Here is a 25,720-nt window from a genome sequence, read left to right as displayed (position 1 = left end):
GAGAATTGTAACCACAGACAAGAACCCATCGAGCAGATCCTCAGAATAGAGACACCCTGTGTGCTTATCTGTTTATCTGTTTATCTGTCTGTCTGTCTGTTTGTTGTTTGTTTGTTGTTTCCCTTTTCAGCGTACAAAGTTATCTCGGAAATTTTCAGGGAAAAAATAACACACAACACAAGGAAAGGAAAAAAGGAGGTTCCAGTAACGTCACCACAACTCTACTCTGTTCTTAAACCACATTTAATACTCTCTCACACTAGAGAAAAACATACTTACACTCTCTACTCAACTTACTAACACGTGTTGTATCTAATTAGACCTCCTCAATCAACCCATAAAACAATCCAATTCAATTCAAATCAACAATGTCTACCAGCCGTGAAGATTCCGTATATTTAGCCAAATTAGCTGAACAAGCTGAACGTTACGAAGAAATGGTCGAAAGTATGAAGGACGTCGCATCTTCAGGCCAAGAACTATCTGTGGAAGAACGTAATTTACTTTCTGTCGCTTATAAGAACGTTATTGGTGCTCGTCGTGCCTCTTGGAGAATCGTTTCCTCCATTGAACAAAAGGAAGAATCAAAGGAAAAATCCGAACATCAAGTCGAATTGATTCGTTCTTACCGTTCCAAAATTGAAACTGAATTAACTAAGATTTCTGATGATATCCTAACCGTCTTGGATTCTCATTTAATTCCTTCCGCTACCACCGGTGAATCTAAAGTCTTTTATTACAAGATGAAGGGTGATTACCATCGTTATTTGGCTGAATTCTCTAGCGGTGACGTTAGAGATAAAGCTACAAACGCCTCTTTGGAAGCTTACAAGACAGCTTCTGAAATTGCTACCACCGAGCTACCTCCAACTCATCCAATCCGTTTAGGTTTGGCTTTGAATTTCTCCGTCTTTTACTACGAAATTCAAAACTCTCCTGATAAAGCTTGTCATTTGGCAAAGCAAGCATTCGATGATGCTATCGCCGAATTAGATACTTTATCTGAAGAATCTTACAAGGATAGTACTTTGATTATGCAATTATTGAGAGATAATTTGACCTTGTGGACTTCTGATATGTCTGAAACTGCTCAAGAAGAGTCTCAACAACAAGCTGCTCCTGCCGCTGCTGCTCCAGCTCAAGATGCTCCAGCTGCTGCTGCTGAAGGTGAAGCTCCAAAATAAGTTTGATAATCCCCATTTTGCTCTGAACCCAAAGAAAAAAAAAGATAATAATTAAAAAAAAATGAAATGAAAATTTAAAATACCATCTTTATTCACCTTCTACAACAGAACCACACCCCAATCTCTCAAAAATTATTATTATATTATATATATCTAATCAAGTTTTTTAAAATTCAAACAGATGAAATGTAAATAACATATATATAAATATATCCTATCTATCTCTATATCTCAAGTTCTATCTTTACGTATTTTTTATGTATTCAAAACGGTAAAGAAATTTAGGGGCGGATGGGCCCATTTTTCTTTGTTTCGAGAAAAATAGATAATACGTTGCTAACCTTTTGTTCTTTATTTATCGAGGGGTTCTTTCATAAGTAACAACAACAACAACAACAACAACAACAACAACACAATTCAAATAAAGATTCAACTATCATGTCTGCTTTACCTGCAACTGCCTTTAAGTTCGGCAATATCCTGCTCGGATCCACCTCAACCCTCGCTGCTCTCTCACAATTATCATACATCTCCAGTAATTTCGTCGCCGTACCATTAGCTCTGTATGCATTAGTTCTGTCCATCGGAACCGTCTATTTGGAATTCAAGATTCCCTCCAACATCTTTAATTTTGCCTCCTTTTATTTTAGTTTCCTGGGAAGAGGTCTCACTTACATCCTAATCAGTATTTTGCTCAGTTTTGGTGGTGCATTGAAGAAGATAAACATGTTATTGCTATTCTTTTACGGATTAGCACATGTTGCTTTCCAATTCACACCATTCGTGGAAGAACCAAACAATTATAGATCGGCGGGATCTTCTATTTCCATCGGTGATGATGATAATGATGATAATGACGAAGTTATTTAATTGACAAGTTGTGTATTATTGTATGTATCATATACTATTTTATAAACAGACACACACACACACACACACACACACATACACTACACACCGTTCTTATACTTTAGAATTGAATTTAATTTAATTTAATTTAATTTACAAATGATCTCTTACTACTACTACGTCTAATTACACATTTTGCTTCATTGGTTGTGTCTCTCTCAATAATAAACCGAATCTCTTATCCTTAGCCAATGCAGCCAATTGGAAAATACCTTGCACGGTAGCATCTTCACCATCCAGTTCATGAGTGGAATGAATCCAACTTGGTTGACATGTCTTGGACCCACCAGTCAATCTCAACAATTCAGGCCTCTCATTACTACTAACATCTGAACCACACAATATAACGGTATTACATTCACGAGCCACGGCCAAATTCACACATTCTCTCGAGGACTTGATTAAAGATTTCAATTTCAAAGCAGAGATTCCTAATTTAGGTAATGGTAATTCATGACCAGGTAGTGTCAAAGTGGCACTGGCGTCATAACTCAAATTACCATTAGGGTTCGTGGATTTCAGTATGTGATCCCATGGGACCCATTTGGCAACCTGTATTGGTGTTTCCACACATAGATAATTATTGGAAATTTCACTCATACCAAGTCTAAATGATTTCAATTCATTCTTTAAGTTATCAAATTCTTCATCGGATGATAGAGGAAAGTTGGAGGATAAATGAGAAAGTTTGAAAGGGTAAACACCTTGTCTATCAATCTTGGATAATAATTGTCTGGAAGTCTTTAATTTTAAGATATGTGATTGAGCAAAATCTCTCACAAAGGAACCAGATCTAGCAATCAATTGATTATTCTTATGAGATTTACCAGAAAAAGAATCCACAGTCTCCAAAGTGACTAACCCTTTCTTGGTCAATTGATCCAATGGAGCCATCTTTAAATCAATTAAATAAACTTCACCAGCATTAACTACGAAATCATCCACTGGAACAGCAGAGGCCACAGCAGGCAATCCCTTAGAACGGTCTACCATGACCAAATCTTTCACCTCGGTGTTAGCCAATAATTGAGCTTCCTGGTGAGATTCCGTCCATACAACACCTTTATATTCTCTTTCAGCAACAATACCTTCGTTTTGACCAGCCAAGAATCTTCTAATTCTACGAACACGAGAACTTGGAACCACAGCACAATTGTAAGAACGAGCAATGGTATCTACCACTAATCTAATCAATTGGCCGGTCACTTGACCGTTACCTGAAGTTAATGAGACAGGTAATTTCTCTGGAGTTAAAGCACATGCTAATAATGCAACAGTGGTTTCCATAGCGATATGAGCTGCGGCAATAGCATCTGCCTTACCACCTAATAATTGACCTGCAGGTTTAACTGGTTGCGTGGTGGCATCTAATGGATAAATAACCATAGTATGAGACACTTGAGAGGTATAACCATCGATATGAACACCTAGGGAAATTTTCACAATGTCACCTTCTCTTAATACACCAGTAATGGAGGAGGTGAATGGAGAATCTGTGGCTTCTTTATTCCAATGTTCCAAATTCTTCACATCATCCACTTCAGGGCACCATCCAGAAGCAATTTGATCGACATCAATAGTTGTTGGAAGAGCAATACCTCTCTCGTTAACTTTATTCTTATAATATTGCTCCAAACGAGTCAAAATGAAGGAATCTGTGAGTAGACATAATTCAGGAATGGTGAACTGATGTTGAGTGGTTTTGTAATGGTATGCATCGTTAATTAAACCTGTAACATATTTCAAAGCAGTTTGTGAAATTTGGCCCGCAACTCTATATTTATCTAACACTGATTCTTGTAAGACATTCTTGTCCTTCAATAAGATCTCGGTATCCTCATGGGAAATTGCCAAAGCCATTACTGATCTGATACTTGGGTTTCTTAATGTACGTAGGTTGAACAGCGCTTCAAAATTTATACAATGGTCCTTTAAGCTCATCTCATCGCATCGCATCTCACTAGTTATTTTTTTTCGATTTGAAAAGTTTTTCATTTTGAAAAATCGTTGCGAACGAAAAAGTAAACACGTTACCCGCAGGTACGTAAGCTGGGCGGCTAAATTGATTGTTACACTTTTAAACTCGTATAAGTCAATTAAGTGGTTAAAAGGATGTTACCCACCGCCATGTACAACTTATTTTGTCTCAGTTTTGATTATTTATTCTAATTTCGAAGTAAGAGTCCTCTTACAGCAGAGACAAGCGCGTGGTTATTGTCAGCTGGCTTCCTTGTAATCATTTGTCATACGAGTTATATTAGCATACAAAAACATTCTATCCTCCAACGAATAATGTACGTTTTATGTTCAAGGTGCCGAGGCTTACTCGTGGTTAGTTTTGTCCATTCAGTTTCTTTTAACTCCTCGGCCGTATATGTCATGTTAATTTTTGCATCAAGACCCGATTGTTGTCCCACAAGGGAAATTTGAAAAAACAATGATAACAAAGGATCTAAATATACTTCATCTTCCAAAGCTGTCATCACTATCTAAAAGACTCTCAAACTCTAAACTCTTTTTTTTATTTTAGATGATAACAGAAAGTGAAAGACCATCGTTCAACACTCTTCCTGGCATCTTTCCTTCAATGCAGCAATCTCCCAGACAACCACCTCGGTTGAATACGTCTTTGACAACACACTATGAGCCTCTAAAAACACCATCACCATTGTTAAGAGGGAAGTCATGGACCGAAAAGTTGACTAGCACTGTCCAGAGAAGTGGTGGTAAGAAGAATAAAATAAAAGCTACCCCAGCGTCTCATCTATCCCTTTCGCCAGCGTTATTACGTTCGTCCTCCATGTCTCCACCACCTAATCCAAAAGTTGTTACACCTTCAACTCAAATATCGCATCCTTTTAGAACTTCCTCCTTACCAAGACCAAGATCCACATTATTTACCCCGAAACATCGAGAAATGTCCGATTCAGCTTTATCAATGTCAAGAAGTGAAACACCTCCAAAAATAGTTCCATTTGGATACCCTAAACTAAAAAACTCCATTAAAAAATCATTTTTAAATGAATCTTGTACGCTTTGTGATGAACCTATCTCTAACAGAAGTACCGGAGAAAGAATTATAGAATTAGAATGTGGTCATTTGAGTCACCAAGAATGTTTGATTGTTTCCTTTGAACATTCTTCCAATATGCAATCCTATGATTTTTACTCTATGTTCCCTGAATGTACTAAATGTAAAGAAACTAAAATGGAATCGGTCAAATGTATTCCAAAAAATGAAGAATTGAAAGATAGGTTAATATCCGACTTCTTGATAACTAATGGTACTACCACACAGGAGCCAATACCACAATCACCTTCTACTATAGTGCAACCAACTTTTCATGTCGTCACGCCTGTATTGTCATCACCTTCCCATACACCTTTACAAAATATGCAAGCGCACACCCTGATCCAACAACAACAAATATCACCAAGTTATTTGGAAAGATCAGATGATTTCCCATTAGCTGACGCTCCAATTAACAAACCAAAGAGTCTTCCTCTTCATAACCACCTTGGTTCTTCACGACATTCTTTTTTCCCATCTACTGTCGCTCAAATTCAGAAAACTCAAAAGGCTCGCGGTAGTTCCATATATGGTTCTTCGTCAATTATATCGTCTGTCCCAGATGAAGACGAATCGATCATAACAGGTAGTGACTTAACAACATCTGGAAATGGTAATGACATTCCTGTTCCAATTCTAAGATCTTATTTTATACAAACCTTACTGAATTCTTTTGATGAAAGGTTAACTGATTGGCAAATAGATTCTCAATATGGTTTACTACGATTAGTTGATAAATTGATGGTCTCGACGGATGAGGTCAACTACACAACTAGCTGGTGCTTCCTACTCGAGAGTGCTCTGATCATTGCCACAGTAATTGATGACGACTCTTCAATTGTTAACAACGAAGGTGAAGGAAATTTGCTTTCCACCAAATTAACCAATTTGCAAATTTATAAACCCATTGAAAACATCAAAGTGAATACTGTTAAATCATCAGTTTTAAAATGTGTCATTTCAGATGAACATTCCGGAGAATTGAAGGAAATTTATTTGACAGAAAATTTAGATAGTGATTCTAGCAAAGTAGTTCAAAAATGGATATCAGCTCTCTTAGATTACAACTTGAAGTTTAATGAAAATACTTTTACTTCAACTTTACCGTTACCCCCTGTAATCAGGAAATTATCAGAGGAGAATGAATCTGAAGGTACATTTGCTAGTCTCATTGGTCCAAATAAAATATTGGAAGTTTCTAGTGTCGAACAAAGTCATGACAGTGTAATTATTAGAAGAGGATTCTCATTGTCGCAGAACCAAGTTGGTAGGAATAATAGAGATACCATTACAACGGTGATGACCACTATTAGCTCAATTTTATCTTTGAAGAGAGAACGTCCGGATGATGTGGTTATTGTCCTACAAATAGATTTCAAAAAAATAAAAAACGAAGATGATTATACCACCATATATAATACTTTGAAAGCTTTGACATTTAAATTTCCAAGGCTGAAGGCATGTATCGTGGATGCAGAGCGAAATACATTGGCCATTGAACCAGTGGCTGATTTTATCAAAAACAAAGATGAGCTTAGAAATTTAAAAGATAGAGAGATTGGTAAAACATTCAATATACCTTGGCTAAAAGAAACTCTTTATCCTTCTGGAATACGACAAAATATTGGAATTGTGGTTATATCGAATAGCTCAATGGAAAACGATAAATCAGTTCTTCTAATGGATTTTCAACCATTCACATGTGCCGGCAGGCGCAGACCTAATGAATTGAAACTAAAAGTAGGTTACCTGAATGTTGACTATAGCGAAAAAGTGAACGAATTGGTCGAAATTGAATCTTGGTGTTCATTACTAGAGACGTTATGCTATAGTTTAACTTTGAATTTTGATGATGATGGCGACACTTATGACGATGGAGAGGATGATGACATTTCGAATTTCAATTCTGATGTAGAATCTACGACGACGATCCATATAGATACACCTCTAGTTGAAGATGATTTACTAAATACCAGTTCTGTCTACGATGAACATATGAAAGATTCAATAAGTCCCGCAGGTAATTCTTCTAATCTCACTGACCCCGAAATAAATCAGGACAGTTTGAGTTCTAAATCTGAATTGACACCTAATTGGGCTTCTAGGCCAACATCACCTGAAAAGAATCAAGAGTTTGATCCTCTTCTGAATGATATCGAGAAGGCAATTGAAGAAATCCAACAGTCAAAGGGGGATATAAATACATCTTCAAGCCACTCTAATAAAGGGACATTGTATTCTTATCTATAAGCCAGAACTCAATGTTTTTGTACAAGTACATTCATTATTATAAATATATAAATATATAAATAATAAAAAATTGCGGCTTCAGGTGTATAACTACCATATTTCTTTTCTGCACTACTTAATGAATATAGATTCTAACTAACTTAAACAAAGAATAAGAGAATCAATTTGGCTTTAACTATCATGATCACTAGCATTCTTAATCCGTTCTAGCTCATAATACAGTGCCAAAACCCATATATCTCTTTCTTGTCTTGATCTTGCCATAAAAACCATGGATTTACCATTGACACCGAGCCTATTGACTACTCTGACTGTCTTTTTGTCCTTCTTAAATCCTTTATCTTTCTCAGTTTTCTTTTTCATACTGTTCAACTCACTATGACCACTTTCAGTGACATGCTCATCTTCTAAAGAATAGTTTGATATGGCTCTCTTAGAACCTATCCACAACGTAAAACACCTGGAAGATTCTTTCTCTGTTGATTTCCAGCCATCATTATATGCCCTTGGTAAAGCATGATTTCCAGGATTGATAAAATCAAATGTGTGATCTCTTTTAAGCAAATCAGGTTCGGTAGTAGTACCCGAATACAAGTAGCATTCATCAATTGGGATTGTCATGTAATGTTCATAATCTACTACTTTCTTTGCAAACCCCGTAGTTGATCTGTGAAAACAATTAAATAGGAGTATGAATCCTGGAATCAAGATAACAAAATATTTTGAAAAGATAGAGTGCTTCTTTGGTTTCCAGTATAATATTCCCTTTTGAATCAAGGGTCGTAGAAGTGATAGTGCGTTCACATTAAACAATGTAGGATCTGCTAATCCACGATCTGATACCCATTTTGGCGTGTTTTCACATATATTTGCTTCTTCTGTTTCTGCAATCTTTAGATTTTTCAAATTCAAGGTCTTCATACTCCACATTTTCTTCGTATCATCAATCTGCCTTTGTTTCCAATAAGTAACCATATTAGATAATGATTCTACCCATTCATGCGCAATTATAGGTGATGGTGCAAGAAGTTTTAATTTTAAATTATCTGAAGTCTCAATCAAAATTGTGGATCTTACAGTGTCATCTAATTCAGCCCTCCTTTCCCAAAACGTAAAATTTGCCGATTTCAAAATGGAATATTTAAGCTCATTATTTTTTAAACTGACCAGTTCACCTTGACAAATTTTATTTACCTTAGTTAAATCTAAAATACCCTCTGACTTCAGTATTTGTGCGACACGTCTATTGAAACATTTAAATGCATATAAATCATTTTTATTAAATGTTGTGGATGTTGTATTTTCGTTCAACCAGGAAATATGGCCATCTAATTCTAAGTGGTAAGGATCTTGCTCATAAATATACGGTAGGGAATCAATGATCTCCTTGTCTCTGTCCAGTTGACATAAATCACCTAGATTATCAAAGCTGGATTCAATAGGTAGAGGCGGAACTGTTTTAAATGCCGACATGTAAAATAAAAAGTTTTCATTAGTGAAGAAGTAGGATGGCTTCAAGTATAACTTCGAAAAAGATGACCATTCTCGGCCATATTTGTTTGTATATTTTATTAGAAAACCTTCAATCGGCAGCGGTTCCACTATTTTTGAACCATCAAGGTTAGATGTTAGCCGCGGATAGTTGGTGAATGGTCTATATTCCAGTATATGTGTTTTCATTAACTCCCATTCCGTTCTTAGAATATTGATATAATGCACAGGGCACCATTCTATACGATCATAACGCCTAAGATCACACCCGAGAATAACATTTGTTTGTTCCCATTCCTTGATCAAAAAAAGTTCATCTGATCTTTTCAATTCTTCAAATATTGCTACTGAAACATAACGAAGAAATGGAGACTGGAAAATTTTATAGCCTCTTTCTAGTACTGATATTTTTAAATTGCAATTTTCTTGTTCAGTTAATTGACAAATAAATTTTGACAAACTCCTCGTAATGCTAATGTTCATGATAATATTTGCATCAGGAACATGTATGGGTATACGTCTTGGAATTTTTTTCAGGTTCAATGCTTCTTGGAGGAACGAGTACCAGTTTTCAGAAGAGCGGATTGTGCGGCATCTAAGAATATAAATCTTCAAAGAGGATACATCTTTGTATTTTATGGTCGTACCATTGCTAATCGCCTCCGATATTTTCTTGTCTGGCTTTTGGACACATATTGTTTTATCCAATGAGCTGTAAAAATTCACTACGCAATTCCTATCCAGAAAAAAGTCCAAGGAGCTCCCATGCATAGATGACTTCTCTATATGTCGCTCCTCGAAAGTTTTCGAAATTTTGCGAGAATGGTAGAATTGTAGGATTAGAGGAGCATTGAAATCACCAGTTTTTCTTGCCACGACAATGTATTCTTTCCACCTATCAAGAATTCTTGTATCAATTAGTTCAGTTTCTGAAAATGAGGGCATAGCTTCTTTACAAGAATCAGCAGCTTTAACCATCACTAGCATTTTCTCCCTTAGTGCGATTTCACCATATTTTGATTTTCTAACGTAACCAACTAGCGACTTCTTGGCATCTTGTACTGGTTGGACGTTTGTGACGGTCCTGACAATAGAGGAACTCCTTGCATCATTTACTCGTTTCATCATGTTATTGCTTTTTTTGTTATTTACTTTCGGCAGGCCTTTATAAAAGTTTTTATTGAACTTTTCTGGTTCAGGGTCTAAAATCTGGAGTGATTTCAGGTCTCGAATATGAACGCCCTTTCTTCCTTCCTTTTTGGAAGTTTTCCTCTTTCGTCTTCTATAGTGTAAACCATTATCAGTGGGTGAAGGCTGGTCGTCGAATATTAGCTTTCCTGGAAAGCCTTGATCGTTTGAGTAATGAAGGATCTGAATATGAGTGTTTAAAATGTCTGGATTCAATATTGATTTTGAAATGCTTTGAGTTTTACCTATACTTTCTTTGGATGTTACATTATTGATCGAGTTCCCGTTTGTGTACCTTGAAATACATACATCACCTGCACTGGCATGCACACTATTATCCTGGACATCGGGTGGGCAGACATCCTCTGAATCAGTGATTCCCATTCTAGTCTCAAAGGAGGACAGTTCAATTCGCTCATTTGAAGCTTTATTGCCTGTACTAGTATGTATATTCGCTCTTTCATCGTTCCCTTTATCAGAAACCAAAGTGGGTCTCCTCATGTAATATGGAGGGCAACTCTCATGCTTTGGTAATAATGAGGGTCTTACTTTTCTGGTTTGCCTCAGATTCTCCTCAACTTCTTCTATAACTGGGACTAGTGGAGCCGTCTGTGTATTTTCCTCCTGCGATCCGGAAGTGTTTTCTAATTTCATATGAAATATGGGTTCTGTAATGGATTCATTTCGGAGTTGTGGTTCAGGTTTACTTTGTTGTGATAATTGATGGTTCTCATTGATATTGGACGTCATCTTTTCAGTCATAAATTTTGGTACAATATGCCTCCTCCGTTGTCCATAGACTGATCTGTACCCATAATCGGTCAATTTGTTCGTGTTTCTAATTAGATTTCTTAGAGTCAATCTTGCAAATGTGCCCCATATTCTATTCTTCTGTTCTTCATACCAATTACTTGGTACACCGCCCAGTAGTACCACCTTAGAGCACAAAGATAATTCCACTGGCGACGTGTAGGAGAGCCTAAAGGCAGTAAACGAATATCTCGGAATTGTGAATGTTTGAACTTGTCCATCTTTGTTGGAGCATCGTAAACTTGTGTGTTGCACATATTTCTGGTCATCAGAAATGATATCAATGATTTCTTGAGCACTCAACGTCATGGCATAATAATGGATCCACAGAAATATTTTCTTATATAAATGTAGCTATATTTTGTTCTAGTGGTACAATAGTTCCTGTGTAATTTGATTGAAGTTTGTATGATTTACACTTTATTTTTGGCCCCACTTCACTGCGAAGCTTATTACTGGACCCTTAAATTCCGATTGGGCGCCTGTCACAATGACACATTTAACAAAAGATTGTGGACTTCATTTCGAAACATGCCCTATCGATGAGACAACAAGGTTGTACTAGTCAGGCCGTGTATATGGTAGCTAAATGAGATTTATGAGGCTTCTAACTAAAGAACTGTACAAAAGTATCAGAAAGCGACTAGATTCTATTACCCGGGGTTACAATTACAAAGTTGAACAATAGCATATACCACCACATTTGAACTTCAAATAATTATACTTCAGGAATTTATTAATTTTACATATCTACGTATAGAGATATCTGTAGTGTCTGGATCAAAATTTATGTCATAAGGTTAATAATATTCATCGTAATCAAACCTATCGGGCATTATGGCAGGCGCAATAACTGTCCAGCCATATAAACCGTAGCATATCCATGCTCCAATGATTTTGACCCAAGAATAGAAATAGGTTCTTCCTACTGGTATAAAATCACCAACATCATCTTGTGTTACATTTACTGTCAGTAGAGTTGCAATCCATTGTGTTGCAAGGAAAAATATTATGTGGAACAAAGAATAATTATATTTAGTTCCTGTTAGTTCGTCATCATTTTCTGTACCTTCTGTACCTTCTGTAGAAGTTGCCGTGTTGCGGTCCATCGTTGGTGTATTTCCTAGCCATGTTGTATCATATAAGGCACTCTCTGGTAAGGATCCTTCTTCAACAGCTTGCTTAATGGCTTCATATCTTAACTGATTTCTAGATTGTCCACCAATTCCTACATCGTTCATGTCATCATTTAAGTAAATTGGTCCACTATTAGATGTACCTTGAAATGCACTATTTGCAGCAGCCCTTGTTGTGGTATATGCTATCGCAATAAACGTGAATAAAGATCCAAGAATAACACTAAATTTTCTTGTACCGCTAGATCTAACCAATGGGTTACACATCTTATCATCAGGTTCAGAAGCCATTGCGCTCAAAGTCAAGTAGGTACAATAAACAGAAACCATACTACTCTGTGCCAATCCACTCTTAGGATTGGCTTCTTGGATTTTTGGATTAACAGATAATATTATTGTCAAACCGGTTAATATTAGATTCACGGTTACAGCAGTTTGGTTCATATTACACTGTGAATGACAAAATAGGATATACATTAGTACAGTCATTGCCATCGATGCAGTATACATAGCAGAAGTACCGATAACTAAAAATTTCTCCCAGAATGCAGAACTTTCATCTTCCATCTCCACATGGTATATGCAGGTCTCAGCCCACTCATGGGCAAAATCTACCAATAGAATTAACCCAACTAAAATAAAGATCACACCGCTAGGTACAGATACCCATTTAGAAAAAACGATGTAAAATTCATTGGGAATGGTAAACGATATTATAACGAATGCCAAATACAGTATAAACTTCACTGTCCACCATGAATTCTGTAACGTCGCCCGTATATCTCTGGTAGATTTCACACCAAGTAGGATAATTGCCATTATAATATGTAGGATCCCAAGTGCAAAGTTCAATCTATGGACCGTAAAGTACCCACATTCACCTGTCGCAGAGCATGTCTTTCCCGGCCAAAGAAATGACTTATTCACGGACATTGATACCCAAGAAACTAGAGAATTTAATAGTAGCCATCCTGCATATAGCAAACGTGTCCCTAGAGAGGAAGAACCCAGGGATGAGACTGTCTTCGATAGTGCGCTTGAACAACATCCCCCAAGGCAGGAGGCTGCAAATGTGCTAGCCATTGTTATAGGAAGAGAGATTATGGCACCCATTTTCTTGTAGTTATTTTTCTAATGTTGCTTAATTATCTATGGATAGGTAATAAGAGATGCCTCTTAACGTAATGGTTATCTACATGTCATACAATATTGTAGAAGGGGATTTCGAAAGAACCAATTTTTCAAGGTTCGCTATCTCAAAAAAAAATATCCAGCTTATACAAATTTCAGTTCCCTTTATATTGACGTTGCTAGTCTATTGTTACTTTGGAGGATACATCAATTCTTCAATATATGAACAGTTTCATTGTTCTTAACATTACTCAATCATACATTGAAATAGGTAAAGGAGGATATTACGAACCTGAGTACAAATATGAAATCCCGAATCCTCCGCTGAGAGATTATTCCGAGTTAGAGATGAGCAGATTCTTCAAGAAATGTTTCCGAGAGGGATTACAGATGGCAACTAAAGATATTGACATTATTCTTTGTGAAGAGATACTATGCTCTTTGCTCGAAAAACAAAAGTACTGTGTTATTTTACTCAGGATGCTACAATGCTCATCAGTGACTTTTATTCCCTCTCCAATTATGCATTGTCTTTCCAGCGGAACTAGAACTGGCTTAGTGATTAATATTGATTATTGTATGGCAACATGCACCCCTATTTATGATTTACGTATAATGGATCATTTTCTAAAATCAACATCAAGAGCTAAGAAATGGTTATTATCGAGAGGAAGTTCAGAAGCAAGCGAGGACGGACTGCATAGTATATTTATTTCAGATGATATGGAAGTACCAATTGTTGATGCTGATGAAAAATCGATAAATTCTCTAATCAAGGAAGTTCTGAGAATAGTTCCAATAGACACTCGATCATCTATACAATCTAACTTAATAATCTCTGGTATCTCCATCTCACCAACACTGATAGCGGCAATAGAGAAGGATACTGAAGCTCAAATAATCAAATGTTTGGGATCCTGGCAAGGCGCATCCCTCTATTCCTCCATATTATATAGGAGCGATATCAAAGACAATATGCTTCGAATAACACGTGAATCATTTTTGGAAAGGGATCAAAAGATACCGGACTGGTACAATAATAGATTCGAGGCTTCGGTATAAGGAACTTGATGAGGTAATGATATACGAAAGTGAAAGTTTGGAAAAACTCATCAATTGTATTAACTATGAAATTTTGAACTTATTATTCCTGTACATCTTTTCTTACCATGATCTTCCAAAGAAGTAGTAGTACCTGCTATGCTCCTCATCCTGAAACAAATGAGATCTGTGACACAGGAATGCTAAAGGAGTTGCTTGTTTTTAATTTCCTACAGTTCGCCAATGCTCTCATAATAATATGAAACAAGATAAAACACGATGGAAAAGTAGCATTCATAATACTAGGACCATGCTTAAAGGAATCTTTCAAAAGAATAGAAAAGACCGATAATAACTAATAAATACCTAACAAAAAAGTGTATGGACAATAATATTTAGTAACTGTAGTAATGCAATGTGAATCAGGAGAATATCAGTTGAATTATTAATAAACTCACTTATCATTAGATAGAAACAAATGTATAACAAAAGAAATGAAGTTTTGAGGAAACTTCCTATTTGGTTATATCATTCGTATCCTAAAAGATCCATTTTTGGACGGGCCTGAGATATTTCTTTACTAAATATAATAAATAGAACTCATTTGCAATATACAAAGAATTTCTCAACGATAGACACGTAAACAACATAAAAACACAAACTGAGAAAATCAAGGAGTTCCAAATATGAAAACACATGATCTAATATAATGGTGATGCCATTCTACTCTATATATAACCTAGCACATTTGATAAATAGTACATTTTTTTTAAACACAGTGGTATAGTATACATTATATTAAAATGGATGAAATTTCTATGTTGTCTTTAGAGCATTCTAAAAAAGAATACTACCTTCTTTGTAAGTTCGTCTAATCCACTTTCACTGATGAGAATATTCTTTTGATGAAGAACATGCTACTTAAGAAACCAACCGATCCCGTTACAAGGAAGATCAAGGCAGTTACCACCGATGAATAACCCATATAGAGAAGAATATTAGTAAAGCCACCTAATTTCAATTCTATAAAGAATAATGAATGGAGTAGAACATAGATGGAGCAACCTAACCCACCAATAAAGAAGCCTCTCCACTGCCATTTCCAATTTTCCTGACATAAAGAGTGGTATGTGAATAGTATAGTGACTAGAGTGATGGTCATGGTGAATAAACAGATCGAAAACAATAGAAATCCATACATGTAAAAGATGTTATTGAACCACAAACTTGTGTAAATGAAATACAATTGTACTGAAATGGAACCGAATGAAAACAAACCTCCGATGAGAGAGGCTGGAATTGTTTTCAAATACCATTTCTGTGGTGGAATGACTTTAGCTATTTGGTTTGTAACGGTTGGATGTTCATCCCAATGGCATTTCTTTTGTGCCATAAGAGAACCTGCAACTGATAATGGAATAGAAACGGCAAACCATAAAAGAATCAATGTCATGATTGTCTTTGCTGGGACAACACTAGATGATTCTGAGAACATCAAAAATAGGTTCAGTGCTAAAAAGGTAATAATAATGAGACCTGGTACTAATATAGGTGTTAACAACATGTTCACTTTCCAATAAGGACCTTTGAAAAATTTATATACCCCCATGGAAACATAAGAACTAATGAAACCAAATAGTATGTATAATATGATCATTGCTGTTGGTAACGCACCCCTGTAGATTGGTGATAATATATCAATGGCTGCTAGGAAAACAGTACACACAATCACTAGGAATAATTGGAAACCAGATCCGACTAGTATTGATAATATCATTGGGTTTTTTGGGATACGAAATACATATCCATGAACTAATTTCCAACCACTTTCCTCCTTTACGTCGTCGTCAAGGTTTATGTTGTTATAACGTGCAAAATCACTCTTCAAAGCCTTTAATAAAGAATTAATTAAAATGACTGAAAGAAGAATGACAATCAGAGAGAAATTAATCAATGAAAACCATTGAATCTTTGGATCATAAACGTGCAGGTATTTATCCCATCTTGTCACCCAAGAAGTTTTTGAGGGGACAAATGTAACAGAATAAGTAGAATGGACATTGTTATCCTCCTCTTCATTCAACGTTAGGGACTTCCCTGTTGGGGTACAGTCCCCAGCTGATTTACGTGCGATAGAAACCGGGTTCACAGTAGCACCAACCACACGATAATTACCATTTCCACGCTCATGGTATTCTATAACAATATCAAAATGATTAACAAAATAAGGAACTTCAACTTCCTTAATCAAATTCTGAACGAGATTCTTAGCATCTCTCTTAGCCAAATCGCTTATATCATGAACAGAATCTGGCAATAATTTGTCACCAGTGGTTTGTCTAATTTCGACTAACCCCAATTCAAAACCATTCCCATAAAAACTTGATTTGGTTCTTTTATCATAAACTTCTCTTGCGGCAGGTAGTCCATCGATAAACCAATTTTGGTAATAGCCGTTCTTAATCAATTTGTTTATAAATTCAGCATCCTTCCCAGGAATTATACTTTCACAAAGGGGTACACAAGTTTTATTTTCCAGCATGTTTAATTGGAAAGGTGAATTATATATTCTATCACCAAACAGGATAGAACCGATGGAGGATCCGGCCTTCTCAATATGGACAGGCTGACAAAAGTGAAATTTCTCATAATAGTAATCATAGGAATGAACCACATATTTCTTAGCCGTTGAAATATCCTTTCCTTCTTCATTCTTGTGATGGAAATGCATGGATGGAGTTAAGTGGTTTACTAATAATGGAATGTCATCGCCCTTTTGGTAGGTCACCGGACCTAACCCAGGTAGATTGAATGCCTCTACTACGGATAGACAGAACAGCAGCGAGAGTATCACGTAGTTCATCTTATATTCGCCAGTAGTTTCAATAGTGTGTGTGGAAGTGGGGACTACGATTGGAGAGCTATCAAGGGAATGTGTCAGTGGTTCAAGATCAAAGATGTAGCCAGCAGATCTATTGTCCTGTGAACAATTAACAAGGCTTGTTTTAGATTTTCAGTCAAGCCGAGAATGCTAAAAATGGTTTTCAAGACGTTTCGATCCAAGAAAATTAAAAACATTTTTTTTCAAGAATTTTAATTGTTTTAACCATTGAGCCAAATCCCTTCCAAAAAGAGAAAATGGAGACCCAAATTTTTGGGGCGGCTCTTTAGCTGATTTGGTTTTCTTGGCAGTCCGAGAATGAACAATATCAAACAAAACTTGAGTCGAAATCAATCATAGTGTGAGTGCAGTTTTGGCAATATTGAGAAGATTCGAAGGAAAGAACTCACGTATAGTGTCTTACGGTGGACAATCTGTACAGATGAACTTTTCTTATGAACATTATATGAATCTGCTCTTCCATTTGGATTATGGCAAGGAAACCGTTCCATCTGAAATAGCCAAGAGGATTGTCTCCAATGCTATATCTCCAGTTATTGCAGTTACATCCACCTCAGAATTGGATCATCATATATTAGAAACATATAATATAGATTCCCTTTATATGCTCTTAAGATTCTTCAGTGGATGTGTCTCTGATAGAGATCAAGCAAATGAACTGGAAAAGTCTCAAAAAGATAAAATCTCATCAAACAACACGTTAACATTACCAACAACTTCACCACTACCTAAGGTTAGAACAAGAGGTAGAAGTAGATCAAATAGTTTATTCCAGAGGGACTCAACCCAATCACAATATATAAGGTTCACCAAACCATTAGGTGATGTCATAGCTACCAAAAATGCTAATGATATGTTATTTGATTACCATTCATTAGAGATTTATTTACAGAATTACCTAGATTTGATTCAAAAAAATACCGATGATAACACTCCATACGAATTATTGAAGAAGTCCATATATCATAGTTTTTTCTCATTGGCAATTTCATCGACCACTATACTGTCACCTTATGAATGCTTCAATCATCCCGTGGTCTCGCTAATTGCTGTGGATATATCATTAGGTCAAAATTATGACGATGTGAGAGACTTATTAGTGGACTTTAAAAACCTAAATAGCTCTACCCACAATTTCCCAATTTTTATGAATACAAATGATATGTTACCAGTTGTACTATTATGTTATGATGATCAATTCATTGAACAATTTGAAACATGCCAGGCCTTAACAAAGAAAATAAAGAAACAATTATTTGTTGAATGTATTTCTCTCCCGTTATGGAAGGATTCATATCCATCAGATCCACAAGTGCATCTGCATCAACCTGTCATGTCTTCTCTAGAGGAAATGATATATTTCTTAAATCAACCAAAGGAGGTAACTCTACCGTACGAATTAATTCAATCAATCTACAATATACTAGATAGTCTCGTTTACAATTTAATGATTCCCTTTATGAAGAGAAAGATAGCTTTTTGGGATGAAACAATATTGCAACCAAGAAAATCATTATTTCATGGTGCAAAATTCTTAAAAAAATTTATGACAAAGACAGCACTCACACATCAAGAAAATCTCCTCACAAAGGATGCTCAAGGAAATGAATATTTTACTTCTGCATCCTCAGAATTTTTAATGAGGAAATTGGCAGATTGGTCCATGATGTTATCTGATTTTAAAACCGCATATGCCACATATGAGTCCTTAACACATGATTTGGAATCATTCCCCAAATACTCAGCATCATGCTTGGAGTGGTGTGCAGTGTCATTATTAATGGGAGCACAAAATATTGTAACAGTAAAGATGCTTAAGAATGATATAAACCCATTGATTGAAAAAGCCTTATCAACTTATGAAAATTGTGCTACCGTACTTCCTGAAACAGATAAAAGGAACACAGATGAGTTAATTGTGGTACCTGTGAGGTCTTATGAAACTAGATGTATGATTTTAGCGTCTGAATTGTTCCTTTCTCTAAGTGATACATGGACTAGTACTCCATATGCAATCAGCTATTTAGAAACCATACTTGTTGAATGTAAATTGGGAGCATGCTCTCAAATCATGATTTGGGAAAGACTAAGCGATTGTTACGAATTAAGAGTTGACCCAAGGATAAAACACAAAGCAGCTGGGACCATAGCAAACACCTCTTCACCGAAAAAAAGTTCTGAATCAGATATGCAGGGACACGTAATGACCCCATCACCATTAACAAAGGAAGACGTTAGTAATGATGCTAATAATGACACTGATCAGGACATTGTGTCAAAAGGATTTACGAGAAAGAGAAAGGCTGCTTTCTTCAGGTTGATGGCTGCAAAAAAATGGGCAGAACAAAAGAGATGGAGACAAGTATCATGGTGTTTACAGAGTATAGATGACACCTACTCAAAAATTGGTTTGGCTGATCGTGATGATCTCATACTAAAGAAAATACAGAATAAACTGAAAACTGCTGAAACAGAAACGATTGATGCCGGTGCCGAAAAGAATGCTGAGGTCAGTCATCATGAAGTGGATTCTCCAAATTGAAAAGGCAACAGCAATTCAGTTTATACTACTGTAGATAACTAAAATATTAAATAAGTTTATACTACTGTAGATAATCAAAATATCAAATCTGTTCACACTTTCATATATATATAATCTAGTCTATATGTAAATACAGGGCATGTCTTTAAAGCAAATAATAATGTTCTTCAAATATCAATGTCATCGACCATTTGTCTATACTTTCTCTGAGTTTCAGCCATATCCAAAAAGATTTGGTACTTCACATCTAGTAGTTTGCGATCGGGATGATTCACATCGTTTGGCTCAAGTAATGTACCATGTGGAGTCATCCTGTCCATTGTCTCCCACAACATAAAACCAAAATCACATTCTATCTCAACGCTTTTCCTAGATGCATCTGCAGTGGCACCCAAAATGGCAGCACCAAAAACCACGGCAGCATCAACATATTTTGGAAGCATAATTGGTAAACCAGTGCAATCTGAGAGTAATTTCATAAGCAATTTATTTCGACACTGGCCACCAGACATATAGATATAAGAAACATGAGTACCCGCTTTTCGAATGGTTTCAACGATTTGTCTCGTCTGCTGAGCAATAAACTCACATGCTGCTAAATACGTAACAGCCAAATTTTCTAAATTATGATTCATAGATTGCCCAATTATTGCCGCTGACATCATTGGGTCGGCATAGGGTGATCTATTACCACGATAATCCCCATAAAAGAATATATGTTTTGCCAATTGCAATTTTGAGTTCACTTTGTGTTTTATAGTTAGTTCATCTAACATATTGTTTAGATATTGAAATTTATCTATTTTTGCGACCCCAGATGCGTTGATTAACTCTTTGAAAGCTGGATGTATGCTTAATACGTACGATAACAATTCACCGGTACACGTTTGTCCACCTTCTGCACACCAGTATCCATCGGCAACAACATCCCTATATGGGCCCCAAACTCCTGGAACAAACACGGGATCCTTTGATAGCAAAAGGTGACATGTTGAAGTACCAGCAACAGATGCTAATCTTCCTATTGCGTTTTGTAAACCGATAGAAGAGTCATTCTTAATTTGATGGGAGCCCTCCGATGTTGCAGCAATCGTACCAATGAGGCCAGCATATGCATCAATTATACCAGCTCCAACCACACAATTTTCTGACAATCCTAACTCAATGACAGCTTCGTTGCTTAGAGGTCCCAAACATTTACCGCTAGACTGGAAATTATCCTGTGAATCATTTTTTAAGGCTCCACCAAGGCTGTCGTATGAGTTTCCTGCTAAGTCTTCTAATCCAATACTGCTTAGAAATTCTTTAGACCAACCTTCGCTAGAACCTTCAACCCCATTGGGTAAAAATCCTTGTTTACAAACGACTGAACAAAACGACCTTGTTCTTTTCCCGGTAGCTTTGAAAGTCAGATAGTCTGCTAATTCAAAAAATTCACATTTCTTAAACATGTTAGGATCCATATTGTTCTTTAACCACTTAATTTTTGGAATGTCCATCTCCACTGACATAGCACCACCAACGTACTTTAAACACTTGTCATTCGTAGCATTAATTTCATTTGCTTCCTTAACTGCCCTATGATCCATCCAAAGTATGACATTCATATCACGGTTTTCGAAATTAGGACCAACACCTACTTGTTTGTCGGTTCCTTTTTCTATAGCGACTAGGGAACAGGTTGCATCGAACCCAATTCCTAATACTAAACTTTTATCTACCTTACATTGCTCAATTGCAGTCTTTACACAGAAGCAACATGCCTGCCAAATTTCCCTGGTGGATTGTGTGATGAAATTAGGCTTTAGCTCTTCTCTGTTGATGGATTTCTCCACTAGTGATAGCATGTTACCGCAGGAATCCACTACGCATGCCCTTACAGATCCCGTACCGACATCGATACCGACATAATAACCAGTCTGCTCATCTGTGTTCTTCTTTTCTGTAAATACACTCATATGACTGTAATATTCTAGTTGTTTTAACCATGATTGTGTAGAGACTACAGGCAAATCTAGTTGTCTCTTCAACTTGGTTTACAATTTATCAAAGTGTCATTCCCGAGGTTCGAATGGCAGCGTTCACCTATATTTCAAAGTAGAACTGGAAAATGTCACTTGTCAAAAAAACACCAATGTGTAATCCAACAACGAACTCACAATTAAGTCTATTCAATAGAGGATTAGAAGAGCAATGGGTTTATTTGAGCGAGTTCAACGACAAGTAATTGCAAGAGGTCTCATACCAAAGGTAATTTCTCTGCTACCGTTAATTTCCACATTATGTATTGTTCTCGGAATAGTAATAATCGGTATCTTGCCCTTCGAAGGACAATACAGAAACACTTACATATCAGAGAATGCCTTGATGCCATCCCAGGCATACAGTTATTTTAGAGAGTCCGAATGGAATATTGTTAGAGGATACAGATCACAAATTGTGGAACTTCGCAATGCGTCAGCCGTGGAAAGAAACGCCATTATGTCAGAGTGGTTACAACAATTCGGCACTAAGACTGATATTTATCAGAATCATGAAACAGGTGATACATTATATGGTGTTTTCCACGCTCCCCGTGGTGATGGTACAGAATCTATGGTTTTGGCAATTCCTTGGTTTAATGCAGATGGAGAGTTTAATGTCAATGGTGCCGCCTTGGGTGTAGCTTTAGCAAGATACTTCTCTCGTTGGCCTGTCTGGTCCAAGAACATCATTGTTGTCTTCACAGAGAATCCCAAAGCTGCCTTAAGGTCATGGGTAGAGGCTTACCATACATCATTAGATTTAACAGGTGGGTCTATTGAAGCTGCCATTGTTCTTGATTTTGCTGGAGAAGGTGACCTCTTTGATTATATGGAGATATACTATGATGGACTAAACGGTGAATTGCCAAACCTTGATATGGTCAATATCGGGGTGTTTACTGCAGAACATGAAGGTATGAAAGTTTCATTACATGGGACCCCATTTGATAAAATTAAAGAAGATACATTATTTTCAAGATTAAAGATTCTGATGTCAAGTATTAAGAATTCTGCATTATCTGGGGTTAAAAAGACCTACGGTAACGAAGCCTTTAGTGGATGGAGAATCCAATCGGTAACTCTAAGAGCCAGAGGCCAAAATGGGCCATTTGATGTTACATCCTTTGGCCGTGTTCCAGAAGCTATGTTTAGGTCCATTAATAATTTATTGGAAAAATTCCATCAATCATTTTTTTTCTACTTAATGTTGGCTCCTAGACATTTTGTCTCCATCAGTAGTTATCTACCGTCCACTGTTGCAATTTCCATTGGATTTGCTCTAGCATCATTGAATTCATATTTCAACAACCCATATTACACATTACCATTTTTTTCGTTATACACTCTTCTTTCGATCCTGTTCTGGTTTGTATCCTTAGTTGTGACTTTTATAGTTTCCAACATTTTCATTTACTCACCATTCCCCACTATACTACTAGCTGTTAATATTATTATCTGCTTGTATCCAGCCATATTGAAAGGCAATGCTTTTATGAAAGACCTTCTATCTTACAGATTGAGAAGCACTGCATTTCTTTTTATGAGCCTTCTTCTAACGTCGTTATTGATGGTAAATTTTCCCTTAGCCTTCGGGATGGGTCTACTCTCATTCCCTATGACTCAAGTTAAGACGATTACTTCCGATACTCCCACAATATCACGTACAAGAGTTAAGAATTCTGTATTATTATTGGTTTCAAATCCATTTATTGCTACATGGCTGTTTAGTCTTCTTTGTGATAATGAATTTTCTGGATTGGATGTATTTGAAAGACTTGTTTCTGCATCAAGGGAATTAGGATGTTGGACTTGGTTAGTCCTTTGTGTTGGGTGGTGGACACCTTGGTTGCTTGTCGCAATTTCTGCACTGGACACTGTGAAATTGAGTAATGATTCTGAAGATTTCAAGAAGCAACAATAAGCATATATTTTATACACTAAGTAAGTATGCATACGTATTTTCAATGATGATATTATTTAAGAGTCAAGCTTGAACTTTTTTAATTCCTCGCGTAGCCTTGTCAAATCTTGAAATTTTTCACCAAACCAATTCAGACAATAACGTTAATCACTAATAGTCGATGAGGCTCACTTAAATAGAATTGTTGATAGACTACAGGTATCCTGAGGAACAACAATATTGAGTGTTGTAAAATGGAGCCATCAGAACATGAGTCAAGCGCCCTGCGAGGTAGAGCCAATTTATTTTTCAATGATGATGAGAGCCATGAATACACGAAAGAGAACCATGAAAAACTAAAAGATGATGGAGAAGAGGGAGATGAATCTGCGGCAGATAATCAACACATTCACAAAGAAGTAGAAGAAGAGGATGGCCTATACGATTATGACTACAGTAAGAGGGATAAACCGATCAAAAGGCTCAAACTGAAAGGTTATTTAATTCCGAATATTGGTGAGAAATACAAAGACTATGTTGATGAAGATATGGATCTAGCATTTGTACAACGAGGGGAAAGGGAATTTTTCGAATTCCAAAAGACCATTAATGGGCAATTAAATGAAAGTACCTACGAGCTGATCAAGACCAACTCCCTAACGCAAGAAACTCTTAGTGCTACAGCATTAAAAATGGACAAATTTAGAGCTGCCTCCAGACTTGTATTTCTCAATAGAAGATATGGTTTAGATGAGCAAGGTAATGTCCGTGACAAACTACGTCAAAATAGAATGGTTTGTGAACCCGTTTTTATTTATGATATGATCATGACATGGCATTTAATTAATGATCATGGAAGACCGAGAAAATGTCATCAGTTACTAGGGCCTATGTATTCCAATATTACACGTTTTTTCGTAGAACGAATTTGCCAATTTTGTTCTGTCTGTAATCCCTCCAAGGAGACGATACCTTTTAAGAAATATAAGCATATTAATTGGTTTAAGGGTCTATTACCATTGGAAAGAGTACAGGTAGAGGTATTTGAACCATTTCCGGGTGAGAAATTGGGTGGGAAGTACCCTCAGATTTTATATTTTCGAGACTATCGTTCTCGATTTATTTGGATGGTTCCCTTGAGAAATTCCAAATTTGGTCATTTGGTGGATCTTATCAGCAAGATGATTTTCAGCATGATTAGAATACCCATTTTTTTTGAGACAACTACCATTGAGAATCAAGATTTTTTTGATATATTTGAAAAAATTGTCGAGAAATATCAAATCAATATTGGGTTAGGTACAAAATTGGGAGGTAAACGACTTACCAATGGTCTTCCTCAGATTAGGAAACTGTTGGGCCCACATAAGGAAGAATGCCTAGCCGATTGGATTATGTGTTTAAAATATGGTCCTCATACTTTCAATAATAAGATGAACGATAGAGCATGTGGTGTCCCCGGTGACTTATTAACTGGAGATATACCTGATCTATATACGAAATCATATGATAAGATTGAACAGATATTACAAGATTTACCGACTGAGAATATTGTGAAGATTGGTAGAGGTTGTATTTATTTAGAAGACCGTAATCCGGAAGATCCTGAAGCTGAGTACGAGGCCAACACGGATGATGAATCTGACACTGAAGATAATGTTGAACATCGACAAGAAGATGAAGAGGATATTGGTGCAATGATGTCACCTATGATAGATAATACCCGAACCGAAGACGAGTTAGAGAATGGTGAAAAGTCCCATGAGGATGACAATCATTCTAATGATAATGAAGAAGGAGTTACGAAAGTAGAAGGGAGTGTACCTACAACGCCGAAGAGGAGGAAATTGAATAATAAAAATGTAACGAATACGCAAGAAACCGAGAGTCCCGAGATCACTGAACCATCTACTTCTTACTATCAGACTTATCAAGAGACTACGTCGCAGCCCACTATGAAACATGATGACTCTGGAGATGACGTTGAATGGAATAAGTTGGGATATTCTAGAGAAATATAATAGATTATAGAAATAAATGTAATAGTGTAAAAGTAACAATGATAGAATATAAAAGCATTATTAATATAATGAAGACGAAAGTTTCAAATTATATATATATATATTAAATAGATGGATGCAT

The 25,720-nt window shown here is 36.4% G+C and overlaps 12 protein-coding genes across 12 annotated transcripts; 7 read left to right on the top strand and 5 right to left on the bottom strand.

Annotated features, from left to right (window-relative positions):
• Positions 1-368: 368 nt before the first annotated feature.
• Positions 369-1,184, top strand: BMH2 (14-3-3 family protein BMH2; the record flags this gene model as incomplete). The annotated part of the gene is made up of 1 exon (XM_003674805.1): positions 369-1,184. One exon carries the CDS (start codon positions 369-371, stop codon positions 1,182-1,184), a length of 816 nt encoding a protein of 271 aa, XP_003674853.1.
• A 438-nt stretch (positions 1,185-1,622) lies between these two features.
• TVP15 (Tvp15p) lies at positions 1,623-2,054 on the top strand (the record flags this gene model as incomplete). Its single annotated transcript, XM_003674804.1, has 1 exon — positions 1,623-2,054. The coding sequence occupies one exon, from the start codon at positions 1,623-1,625 to the stop codon at positions 2,052-2,054; it is 432 nt and encodes a 143-aa protein (XP_003674852.1).
• Positions 2,055-2,219: 165 nt separating this feature from the next.
• Positions 2,220-4,088, bottom strand: ARX1 (putative hydrolase; the record flags this gene model as incomplete). The annotated part of the gene is made up of 1 exon (XM_003674803.1): positions 2,220-4,088. The coding sequence occupies one exon, from the start codon at positions 4,086-4,088 to the stop codon at positions 2,220-2,222; it is 1,869 nt and encodes a 622-aa protein (XP_003674851.1).
• A 535-nt stretch (positions 4,089-4,623) lies between these two features.
• STE5 (Ste5p) lies at positions 4,624-7,413 on the top strand (the record flags this gene model as incomplete). The annotated part of the gene is made up of 1 exon (XM_003674802.1): positions 4,624-7,413. One exon carries the CDS (start codon positions 4,624-4,626, stop codon positions 7,411-7,413), a length of 2,790 nt encoding a protein of 929 aa, XP_003674850.1.
• Positions 7,414-7,584: 171 nt separating this feature from the next.
• On the bottom strand, positions 7,585-11,211 carry SPO71 (Spo71p; the record flags this gene model as incomplete). Its single annotated transcript, XM_003674801.1, has 1 exon — positions 7,585-11,211. One exon carries the CDS (start codon positions 11,209-11,211, stop codon positions 7,585-7,587), a length of 3,627 nt encoding a protein of 1,208 aa, XP_003674849.1.
• Positions 11,212-11,702: 491 nt separating this feature from the next.
• TMS1 (Tms1p) lies at positions 11,703-13,151 on the bottom strand (the record flags this gene model as incomplete). The annotated part of the gene is made up of 1 exon (XM_003674800.1): positions 11,703-13,151. One exon carries the CDS (start codon positions 13,149-13,151, stop codon positions 11,703-11,705), a length of 1,449 nt encoding a protein of 482 aa, XP_003674848.1.
• Positions 13,152-13,391: 240 nt separating this feature from the next.
• Positions 13,392-14,231, top strand: ARP10 (Arp10p; the record flags this gene model as incomplete). The annotated part of the gene is made up of 1 exon (XM_003674799.1): positions 13,392-14,231. The coding sequence occupies one exon, from the start codon at positions 13,392-13,394 to the stop codon at positions 14,229-14,231; it is 840 nt and encodes a 279-aa protein (XP_003674847.1).
• Positions 14,232-15,081: 850 nt separating this feature from the next.
• TMN2 (Tmn2p) lies at positions 15,082-17,073 on the bottom strand (the record flags this gene model as incomplete). The annotated part of the gene is made up of 1 exon (XM_003674798.1): positions 15,082-17,073. The coding sequence occupies one exon, from the start codon at positions 17,071-17,073 to the stop codon at positions 15,082-15,084; it is 1,992 nt and encodes a 663-aa protein (XP_003674846.1).
• Positions 17,074-17,533: 460 nt separating this feature from the next.
• TRS85 (Trs85p) lies at positions 17,534-19,654 on the top strand (the record flags this gene model as incomplete). The annotated part of the gene is made up of 1 exon (XM_003674797.1): positions 17,534-19,654. The coding sequence occupies one exon, from the start codon at positions 17,534-17,536 to the stop codon at positions 19,652-19,654; it is 2,121 nt and encodes a 706-aa protein (XP_003674845.1).
• A 167-nt stretch (positions 19,655-19,821) lies between these two features.
• Positions 19,822-21,612, bottom strand: NCAS0B03870 (putative phosphotransferase; the record flags this gene model as incomplete). The annotated part of the gene is made up of 1 exon (XM_003674796.1): positions 19,822-21,612. One exon carries the CDS (start codon positions 21,610-21,612, stop codon positions 19,822-19,824), a length of 1,791 nt encoding a protein of 596 aa, XP_003674844.1.
• A 235-nt stretch (positions 21,613-21,847) lies between these two features.
• On the top strand, positions 21,848-23,599 carry GAA1 (GPI-anchor transamidase subunit GAA1; the record flags this gene model as incomplete). Its single annotated transcript, XM_003674795.1, has 1 exon — positions 21,848-23,599. One exon carries the CDS (start codon positions 21,848-21,850, stop codon positions 23,597-23,599), a length of 1,752 nt encoding a protein of 583 aa, XP_003674843.1.
• Positions 23,600-23,832: 233 nt separating this feature from the next.
• FOB1 (replication fork barrier binding protein FOB1) lies at positions 23,833-25,599 on the top strand (the record flags this gene model as incomplete). Its single annotated transcript, XM_003674794.1, has 1 exon — positions 23,833-25,599. One exon carries the CDS (start codon positions 23,833-23,835, stop codon positions 25,597-25,599), a length of 1,767 nt encoding a protein of 588 aa, XP_003674842.1.
• Positions 25,600-25,720: the final 121 nt, after the last annotated feature.

Source organism: Naumovozyma castellii, chromosome 2 (genome assembly GCF_000237345.1).
Source record: "Naumovozyma castellii chromosome 2, complete genome".
NCBI classification, from domain to species: Eukaryota; Fungi; Ascomycota; class Saccharomycetes; order Saccharomycetales; family Saccharomycetaceae; genus Naumovozyma; species Naumovozyma castellii.
The sequence above is the reverse complement of the archived record's forward strand: the minus strand, read 5'-3'. Positions and strand labels throughout refer to the sequence as shown.